The sequence below is a fragment of the Poecilia reticulata genome, linkage group LG3 (genome assembly GCF_000633615.1).
Source record: "Poecilia reticulata strain Guanapo linkage group LG3, Guppy_female_1.0+MT, whole genome shotgun sequence".
Taxonomy (NCBI): Eukaryota; Metazoa; Chordata; class Actinopteri; order Cyprinodontiformes; family Poeciliidae; genus Poecilia; species Poecilia reticulata.
The window spans coordinates 25,798,853-25,810,058 of NC_024333.1; the positions used below are offsets into that span (position 1 = coordinate 25,798,853).

At 40.8% G+C, this 11,206-nt stretch overlaps 1 protein-coding gene across 1 annotated transcript in view; it reads right to left on the bottom strand.

Annotated features, from left to right (window-relative positions):
- LOC103462631 (BTB/POZ domain-containing protein kctd15-like) overlaps positions 1-9,572 on the bottom strand; it is a 16,968-nt gene extending 7,396 nt beyond the window's left edge. The window contains exons 1-2 of the mRNA XM_008405532.2: positions 9,357-9,572; positions 3,181-3,486 (exon numbers count right to left, since the gene is read on the bottom strand). Of these exons, the coding sequence (XP_008403754.2) occupies positions 3,181-3,486; positions 9,357-9,557 (507 nt within the window). The 5' untranslated portion in view covers positions 9,558-9,572. The remainder of the gene's footprint in view (positions 1-3,180; positions 3,487-9,356) is intronic.
- Positions 9,573-11,206: the final 1,634 nt, after the last annotated feature.

The window sequence follows — 11,206 nt, forward strand, 5'->3', positions numbered from 1 at the left end:
TCAGCTTTTTTTTTTTTTTTCCCACACATCTTTCTTTTTCTTYTCAAAACTCTCATCAAAAATGTTTACACTCCTGTATTAACAGGTTTTCTGATCCACACCCTCCTCACACTTTCACGCTGCAGGCAGGGTGGGGTGGTGAGCACGTTTCCTCAGGGTTAATGCCTGGACTTGAAATCAGATCAGAGGCTCTTTGTCTTGCAGGTAAGACGAGAAATATTTAGCAAACGTTCTCATACCTGCAGTACATAATGAGCGAGTTGTTTAAAAAAATTTACCCGTACAACAACAACAAAAAAACAACAACAGCTCCATCTGCTCTTTACATCCTTATCTGCATAGACTCATTGAGCCAGGCCCTGCATCTGTTCTGATTAGGTTTTTTTAATGAACCTTTCTGTGTGTACGCAACTGCCACTACTAGAGCTGCACAGCATATTGTATCATAATTGTCACTGCAATATGAATGTGTGCAAAATCGCAGTCGCAGTGGGCTGCTTGGATGCTATATTTAGGAAGTAATTATATTTGTACAGACATACATTAATGCTCTGCATACAAATAATATAGTACTTAYTACCGTAGCATTTTCAAACTTTGTGATATTACAACCAGAAACTTCAATGAATTTACTGAGATTGTATGTGATGGATATAAAAAAAATAGAGCATTATTATGAAGTGGAGGGAAATAATAGACGTGTCTTTTGGAGAATGCTTCTTTCAGCTTTGCACATGTGCAAAAAGATATGTTTGCCCRTTCTTCTTTGCAAATAGCTCAAGCTAATCAAAACTGAATGAAGGACATCTGTGAAAACCAAGACATGTCGATATCCGACTGAAAGCCAAACGCCACCTGCCGTAATCTCAAGTCATCATCTTCCAGACAAATATAAGCAGCTTCCTTGTCCCTGCTGAAGAAAGGGATTTTCACAGTATAATGCTGCCACCACCGTGTTTCACTGCGAGGAAATGTTCAAGGTGATGCAGAGTGTATGTAAAACAAAAAAGCTCAACTATGATYWGTTTGCTTCTCTCACAAACCTCTGAAGCCTTTACAGAACAACTGAACTKAAATTAAATTTTAACTAAACTAAAATTAAACCCTTTAGATAGATGACTTCTGAATTGCTGGACAGTATTTGTGAAACAAGCTTAAAGCGATTCTTGCTTGAATTCATATGGACCTATTGCTTGAAAACCCAATAAAATAACTGTTTGAGGTTGAGGTTTGAAAAAGTTTAAGGGCTATTGTAATGCTAATCATATCAAACAACAACACCACAAAAACAGGTTTTCCTAACACCACACAGGAGCGTCTACACCTCTTTAACTGGGAGACACTCCCAGTAAAACCTTGACAATCCAGCTCCACTTGCCATTAGCGCTTTTTTTTTTTCTGACAGGAGCATCTCAGCTCACCTCACCTTCAGGAGCAACCTCATAATGGAAAAAACAACAAAAATCGGAGACGACAAATTGCGTTAGTCAGATGAGCTCACATCCTATAACCAGTCTCCCTGGTAAACAGAGTGGGAGAATGTTGTGTTAGTTGATGCGGCCAATTAATTATATTGTAAGTCATTTAAAAATCTATAAAGGAAGTATAAACTGGTTTAGGCTGTTTGAGAAATTGTAAGTATGGTATTAAAAAATGCAATACGTGTATTTCAATTGCCCTAAGCGGTGTTATATTGGAGTCTTTTTAAAAAAGGAGCTGTGTCTTAAAAAGGAGTAAAGCGTAAATTATGCATATCATTTCCCCCCCTTTCCATTCCTCTTCTTCATTTTTTTTGCAGGAAAACATGGCCGCAGTCTACACACGCTTTGTCCCGCACGCTGCGCTCACCTCCCTGGAGGTGGTCTCTCACACCGACAGGGGGTATATGGTGAGGGGGGCGAGGTGGAGAGGTGTCAGAGCGCACCAGCTTGCCTCGGAGAGGCTCTCTCTGGCTGCTGCAGGGGTGAAGGCTCCTCTGTGTGCTAGTCTATTCGTGGCTGTGGGCTCCTAAGTGTGTTATATCGAGCCCGTGGTGTGAGACTGTTACTTTCCCCCTCGATCTTTCGCTCTCAGATCTTCGTGGTTAACACAACTGTAAAAGTAGTTTTCTGAGGTAGTTTTTATGGTACCTCAACAACAGCATGAACTCTGCTTCAACAAAAGAGGCAAGAGACTCTACCAGCTGTCTACTTAAGAATAAAGAGTTGTGCGATTAAATTAACGCATGTGAATAAAAACCAAGCAAAATAATCCAAAATCAACGACGCATCAAGAGTTAATTCTGCAAAAAAATAGAAACTACTGTCATTTTGMTGTGGTTTTGCTGTTTTCTGCTGCRTTGATACTCTTGTGAATGCTCTAATGTTGTGTGCTAGAAAGAGAAAGTGAGACAGAATAAAKWTTTTTTGACAATTCATAAACTTTTGAGTGAGAGAACGACAATATATATCACCCAAAATCAGTGTGTGAACTAAAAATAATTTAAAGGACCGAATAATTAWTACACACTTTGCATAACAATAATATGATCACATCGATGCAGACATTGCTCACACCTCATACAGATGATTTTATCCAAGATGCTAAAGGTCACAGAAAGTGTTTGAAGAACCAACATTTCTACATATTTCATAAATTCTGTTGCATAAYTGGCATAATATCTACAATTTTCCCACACTGGAAGGCAGCCAGACCCATTATGCTATTCAATGAAGCTAAAGACAGTACACAAAAAATAATAAATAAATAAACCAGCTGCAGTCTTTTTGTTAAGGCTTGCTGATATTAAGAAGCTGCATATCTATTGCTATCAAACATGCTTGCTTGTTTTCCTAAAATTTATGTTTACATTTTGTTTGTATAGTTMCTTGCTAAATAATAAGACATATTCCATATTAAAGCTGAATCTCAGTGATAACTGTGCGCCCAAAGCTCATCTAGGCACATACATCCTCCTTCAAGCTGCTCAGAAACGTTTTCCTGTATTAATGAGAGCATGACGTAAACTGGGTGGGCGTTCTGGAACACCAACACTGTGGCTAATAAGTTTGATTTCAAGTTTTTTTTTTTTTTTTTTTCCCCCAAGAAATTTGATAAATGCGTGACTGTTAACTACGCGGGTATTTATTTATTTTTTTAAATATCTGTAATGTATCAAAAATATTCTCTTTGATGCCTTACCTGCACGGAGTTGAGCCTGCAGTAGCCGTTGAGAGGAAAGCGGATGACGTGCGTTGGGTCCTGGTTCCAGCCGGCGTTGACTGAGTTGCACATAACGTCTCCGGTCTCAGGGAAGATCTCCTCTATGAGGACCTTCTCCCCACTCAGGGCGATCCTCTCACCGAGGTCGGGCGTGACCCGGACCACGAGGCAGTCGCAGGGCTGTGCCATCCGCCGCTGTTCGCGCTCCTGCTTCCAGCGCTCCAGCTCCTTGATCATGGGCGTCAGCTGGTAGTAACGGGCCTCCTCGTACAGCAGGTGGAAGTCCTGCACAGACAGATGAACGTGGAGGTTACAGCGGTGAGTTACAGTCCTTTTGGCTATATGTGTGACTAACACACCATCTTTCACTATATTACATCTCTTCACCAAGGTCACATGGAAAACAATACAGCACAATGCTGTGCAATATAAAGCATGCTAACCAAGAGGCCATACTGTATGCGTGTGTGTGTGTGTGTGTGTGTGCGCGGGTGTGTGTGTGTGTGTGTGTGTGTGTGTGTGTTTTTAAAGAGAAGTCATTTTGCAGTCATTGCTTCACGAAAGATCATTGCTATTAGTTATGCTATTTTTCGTTATTAGCCCGTTTTGTCATCATCTTGTGACTGTCTGCTCTCATTGTTGAATAAACTTTAACATTGATCCATAAACGGCTCCATCTGTTATTTCCGTAAACAAAGTGCTGCTGTGTGACGTCAGCGTTCTTCTTCTGCACACGCGGGTCGCTTTAGTAACACACAGGAGTTTCATTGCGGTTGGGTTTAATTAGTAGTATGAACCACCAAGCATAAAAAAAAAAAAAAAAAAGGATTTCAGCAACAATCAGAATTGCGGCTCAAGACGTGCTGTGTGAACGCAGCCAAAATGTAAACTTAATTGCCTTCAGGAGTGACGGCACATCCTCGGAAGAGAGAAACAATAAACTATGATCAGTGATGGCCTGCAACCAGCAGGACAACATTCTCAGTTAACAAAGCATAGCAGCTTTCCTCCACTGCAGCTCTTGGCAGAGCAGTGCTGGCCTTTAGCATGTTTTGGCTAGCTGACTCCAGAAAGGCCATCAGTGGTGCTCCAGCAAAGTGTGATGGTGCATTCCTGTGTGCAGACAGTCTGCAGCAGATTGCTTCCCTCTCACTCCTGGGCAGGGCTAGCTGGGGGCCATTTGCCCCGGTGCGCTTGCCTCTAATTTCCCACAAGACCAGATGGCACCATCACTCACCACTACCATAGAAAATACAGGGGAGGAGGAAGAAATGTGCAAGTGAACATGAGGACAGTCATCAGCCAAGGAGCCTTTTTAATGGATTCCTCATATAGTGGGGGGGGGGGTTGGGAATATCAGGGGTTATGTTAATAAGGCTCGTGGCGCGATGTTAAGCTCCTATTAGAACAAGATCTAATTAGGTTACACCTAAACCCTGCAAATCTTTTTGCTAAACAATCGGTAATTAATCCATCTCTGTTCTGATTAGTGTCTCACAAGGAAAAAGAATGACAGCTTAATCCAGTCATTGTTTGTGAACTGTCATCCCTGACGCGCAGATATTTTCCCTACATGATGCGCATGTTGCTGAGATCCACGCTGGAACCGTCGTCTGTTTATATTCATTAGCCAAACAAGAACATGAGGCATACAACAGCATCCGAAAAACCTTTGAAAAGTAAGAATGCAAATTTTTAATGATAAATTGTATATGCTTCATCCAGTGAACGCAGCCAGTACAATGCTGCATAAATACTTTTGCTTTTTAGTCTAACTTATTCAACATATTGTTGAACTACTTTGTTTTTTTGTTTTTTTTAAATCTACTACATGTTGTTAGCAGATTTGCACATCCAGAAACTGAAACGTCAGCCCATTTTTTCCGTCTCGGTGAAATCACATGAGATCAGTCATCTGTGACATCTGACAGACGTCGTAGAAGAGATGTGCTTAAAACATGTTTCTGTCCACATTTAGACCAAAAAAGTTTGCTTTTAGACTCATCTGACCATGTCAGCTTCTTCCACATTTAGGACTATATTTTTACGGCAAATATTTGTCTTGTCAATAGATTTTCCCACCTGACCTGTGGAACTATGCAGCTTTCCCACAGTTACCACAAACCTCTTAGTTGTTAGCAATGGTGAACAGCCATGTCTAGCATTGCTATCTTTTCAATCTATCATTGAACATCTACAATTTTCAAATGATAGATTGAACAGTACATTATGAAATGTTCAACGCTTGGAAAATTGTTTTATAAACTAAATCTGCGTTAAATTTTGTCTACAACTTCATCCTTTGGTCTTTGGGTTTGTTCACTAATGTTCTCTCACAAACCTCTGAGGTTTTCACAAGACAGCTGGGTTTATAATGAGATTAAGTAACATATAGGTGGACTCTATTCACTAATTGGGTGACTTCTGGGGATTTTAATACCTATGCACACCCTCCTCCTCCTTTTTTGAATTTTGTTTGTAAAGCAATGTGGAAACAATGTACCAACTTCCCACCACTAGGCACTGATTTATGCTGGTCGTTTAAGCTCTATAAATCCTACTTAGGATTGTGGTGGTAGCTAAAYGGGTATTAAACGTTTTTAAAAGCATTGTAGTTGTGATAGTGTTTCATTTGCTTATCTTTACCTCTGTTGCCTACTGCCGGGCACACAAACAAAAGATGGCAGCAAACATAATTCTGTCACATTCTGTCACTCTTCACCCCTTCATCTGAGCTGTGCCTTCATCTGAGACGTGGGAACGACACCCAAACACAACTCCATCTGGTCTCAGAGTTGACGCAACACATCTTAAGCTCAAGTTCTAATATTTAGGATTTCAGATCGCGAACGAGGAACGGTGGGTCCATTTTTTTCCCCTCCCCTTTTTTCTCCTCCGTTTTCTGTCTCTTTTTTTCCCCCCCTTTCTGTCGGCCTTCTTGCTGCTGCTGACAAAACTCATAGCGAGACGCCCCCCTTCAGGCGGCTCTCTGTATCAAAGTGTAGCTCCTCATCCTTCACAGGTCTGAAGCCATGGATGGATATGTTTTTAACAGGGGTCTGTCTGCGAGGCACTTTAGTCATCCTGAGCAGCGTAGAAAACAACAGAGCAATCCTAAGTGCTGAGGTGAGGATGAGAGGGAGACAAGGCCAACAGCTCTGTCCTGGTTGCTGAAGCTGCTGTTAACGCTGCCAGCTCTACGAGACAATTCATCCCCCAATCCTGTGTCCAGACAGCCCGTTTGAGCTTCAAAATAATGATCCGACCTGATAGCCTGACGGCAAGGCAACATTTCAGGGAAGGACAGGGGGAGGGACAGATGGATAAAGACAAGAAGGAGAAAAAATGATGGAGGATGTCACTATGAGGGAGTCCGACTAATAAAGACCTGCTGTGTCTTCTTAAACTAAAAAAAAAGTGACTAAAACCACACAAGTAGAAGCTCGCAGGATGTTGATTAAACAAGCCGCTGTAAAAAAATAAAAAATACAGCCAACTCCCATATAATGCAGATCAGTCGCAAGAATAAGAACACAACACATAAAGAATAAGTCGATTTAACTGAATAATCTGACGTGACCTCCGCTAACTCGCTCCGTTTTTAAACCATGCCCTCGCTATGACTGAGCATTGCTTACACTCTCCTGATTAATTGTGGTTTGAATAATGAGTCCAGAGGAGGATATTAATAGGGAATATCTTTGTTCCACTGATACAAGCTGCAAAAAAAAAAAAAAAAAATCTTTTCCTATTCTGCTCAGACTTTCACATTGATTTAGCAAAACACACTGCGCCACGGCTGCCAGCAGCAGAAACAGACCCGGCCCTGGGGCGACGGCAAGCCTGATTGTGTTCAGATAAGGACATGCTCAATTCCGCCTCGCACTATTTGCATTTTTTTCTTCTGGCTTCACGCAAATTGAAAGGTATGCAGATCAACACAGGCTTATGCGAGTGGGTCGTAATGAGTCGAAACAATGAAGTCTAACGCATTCTGTGTAAACCGTGGTGCCTGATTGGACTGTCAAGACTTCACAGAAAGCAAGGGGAATGAGGGGAGGGGTGGGGAGAGCAGCGAAGGGGAGAGTGGATGCAAAAGGAAAAAAGTAATCAGCTATGAGTCAGGCAATCGTCTGCCAAAATATGCGGGGCTTTCATGTCACGTTCTGTTGTCTGAGGTTTGGCTCTTGCTCCTACTATCCGTGGGGCCCAGGAAGCAGGCCCCCGGCTCCGAGTGGCTTGGCCTCGCCTTGCTACCTTGTGGGGAAGGATGAACGAGTGAAAAGGTCACTTTGGGTTGCGCAATGGAAAGAAGTGTACACCTAGGAAACCGTAGCACCAAATAAAACCTTGAGAAGGATCCAGCTGTAGGCATAGTCATTAATGCAAAGCCATATATGCTATTGTGCATAAATGTTACTTTTTATATGCAGCGCATTTCAAAAGATGTGCCGTTGTACAGAAAAACATCACCAGTAGGAAACTGACATGTGCAACACATTATTTGATACACAACTAGATAGTGTGCCTTTGGTTGATACGAACATGTGCTTTGGATTRGCTAATAGAGGCCAAGTGTGATAAGAAACTATAATTTATGGTGCCTGTTTCTACTTAAAATAAACTTCATCAATCAAGCTCTGAAACACAAACCAAGTGTGAGTTCTCAGTAAGGCTCAAGTGGATCTGGTGGTTCATAATGCGTAAAGGAACAGTGCACCGATGAATACACGCGCAGTTAATTGGAAAAATATCCGTACCCCTCAAGTTTTTCACAGTTTAGAAATGTTACAAAAACTACAATGTATTTTATTGGCATTTTATGTGATAGATCAACTAACTATAAAAAAAAGATCTAAGTGTGAGCAAATAAAGCCCACCAGTGTGTAATTTAAGCACAGCTGTTTCCTGAAGCCCTTGGAGGTTTGTTCGAGAATATTAGTGAGTAATCAGCAGCATGAAGGCCAAGGAAGATGTGGAAAAGTTCCACTGATATCCACAGTGGAAGAATAAGTCTGCATGACAACTATTAGGTGTGCACTCTACAAATCTGGGCTCTTAAATCGATTGTTGAACGAAGGCCACAGAAATCCAGTAACCTGTCGAAGAAGGTGCTCCAGTCAGCTGAGAACCACATTGAACATTTTAGCTGAGAAACGAAACACTGTTTCACAGAAACATTGCATATGAATCCTGAACACATCAGTAAAACATGGTAGTAACAGCACTTTGCTGKGAGGATGAATTTTTCACAAGGAACCAAGAAGAYGGTAAAGAGTTCATRCGAACATGGTAGATGTCAACAGAAGAAGTCCTAAAAGAAATCTCCTTCACCCTAATGGTTCACCTCCCAGCAGGACAATGAGCATAAAGCCAGAGCTACAATGCAGTGGTCAGAGCAAAGCATAGAGTGGCCTAGTTAAAGTTCAAACTTAAATTCAATTAAAAATGTGTGATAAGACTTGAAAGTTGTTGTTCATTGAAACTCTTCAGAAAACTGGAACATGTTTTGGTGTGTAGATGTCGATATTGAAGCTGCTACCCAAAAAGATTGACCCTGTTCAGAGTTGCTTACGACATTTTGATGTGTAACGGTGGCACTTGATGAATTGTGATGTTTACTGGTTCACTGTGTGTTGTCTTTTATGACTTTGCATTTTTGTGTTTTTTATGATGTAAAGCACTTTGAACTAACTGCCTTGTTGCTGAAATGTGCTAAACAAATACACTTGATTGATTGATTGATTGTTTGACCTTGCGTGGATCCAGAGGGGCGGAACATAGTGGAAAACAGTTTTATTTCTCAAAACTATGTTCCTTCCACTTTATAATAAAAAATATATATATATACATTCTACTTTGTGTTAGACAATTACATGAATTAAAAGAAATACATTGAGGTTTGCAGCAGTAAAATAATAAAATGCTAATAAGTTCAAATGTTTTGGACAATTTTGCAGAGCATGGTAGTTGAATTGAAAATGTATTTTTTTTAAATCCCTTGAGCGGACAGAAGCATTAAAAAGTACAAACATGAGTAAACCGAAGTGTGCCATCTTTGGAAAAATCTAAAATAATTCACTTTCCAATCACTTATGCCTTGAACTACTTCAGGTTTTCCAGGACAGACGGACAGAAACACAGTGCAGAAATACCTTGAAATCCTCTGGAAGCAGCAGTTTGCTGGTCCTCAGAAAACTGAGAATGTAGCGGAATATCTCGCCGTCCCGATCTATGAAGTAGTGCTGCTTCAAGCTGTCCAACACGATGGGCTCGGTGCCATTGAACAGGCGACTGATTCTGAAAATTGAAACAGACACACAAACACAAACACACACACACACACACACACACATGCAGAGAGACAGCCGCACACACAAACACAACCACATAATGGAATGAGCCAGCTCCCTTCAAATGCATGAAACAATTACCCTCCATTTATTTTTCAATTTTATTAGCACTAAGCTTGAAATGCATTAGCATCACAGGTTGAAACAAGGGGCTTAAGGCACAGTTCCCCCATTCCAGACTTGTTTGAAGTGTCCCTTCTGCAGAGAGATTAAAACAACACACACACACACACACACACACACACACACACACACACACACGCAAACACACGCATGCGCACGCACACACACACACACACACACACACACACGTCTGCTGCTTGTACTTACAGAAATTAATAGTATGAATGTAGCATTACAGCTCTATTATTCCATCTGTCAGAGGGGTGCAAATGAATCAGAGGCAGRAAATGGGGAAGGGCCACATGCTAAAATGAGGGAAGCATGCGGAAAAAAAAAATATTTTACTGTTACAGTTTAACTTTCCTATGAATTTAAATAGAATTTAGTAGCAGCACTCTACTGTATGCAATGCGGCCTGACTTGCAGTTTGGAAAATGTTTAACAACTCTGCCATTTGTAAGAGAGAGAGATGACCCTAAAGCAAAAAGCAAAACAACAAATAAATAAATATGTAGAAATTGTATATGTTGTTGTAAATGTTGTAGAGCAGACATGTACACCCGATAAAATATCTCCACAAAACTACAGCTAATGTTGTTTTTTTTTCTTCTACATATTATAAATCATGATAATTAACAAGAAAACATTAGTTAGATTCAGACTTTTAAGCATTCACCTAAATTTAGCCAACTTTGTTTTAGTAATAAGACACTTGTTGCTGCTCAGTATGTTGGTTTTTCCCCAACCCGTCCTTCAGTGTACTGCATGATTAAGAGCTTATTTGATGTTGGCCACTGGGGCTCATCAAGGCAAAGAGTAGAAATTGCTATTATCTTTAAACTTTCATCACAYGGTGCTGGCCCACGCCTCCAGATACCCATGGACAGATATTTATCCCCACCCCCTCGCCTTCACGTCCAGCTCTCACTTTAATAATCTCATCTAAACACCTCCACTTTATCAGTTTGCTCATTTCTGGTTGCTACATATCCTTATTTAACCGTTAACCGTAACTGTCTGCTTGGCGTAAATAAACAATGTGGACAATCTGCAACACGAAASCACTTTTWCAAATTCACTACACATTTGCAGCTCACTGACAAAGAGCTCTTGGCAGGCCGCTGCGTTGCAATCGTTATGTGTTTTTTTTTAAGTAATCAGGGTTTAAATCATATTAACAGCTTCCAGGCTGGCTGACAAACCTGTGGTGACAAGAGAAATCATGAAAGAAATTTGCAAATTGGCCAGCCGATGCTTCCTTCGGTGCTGGCAAAGTGCTGGAGTTAATAAACTTAGTTGGAGACACTTAAAATTAAAGATGCTCCAGTCAGTCAGCCAATTTTTCTCTAGATCGACTCTGCCGATTGAAATGTTGAGAAATCCTACTTTTAACATCTACATTTGACTTCTTTGGGTTTAGTAAATATCAGAATAAGATTATGGTCAAATATTTTGATGCATAAATTCCGTCTTATCGAAGAACAAGCAGTAGATCTTTCTTCAGGGGAGAAAACTAAATTGTTCAAAAT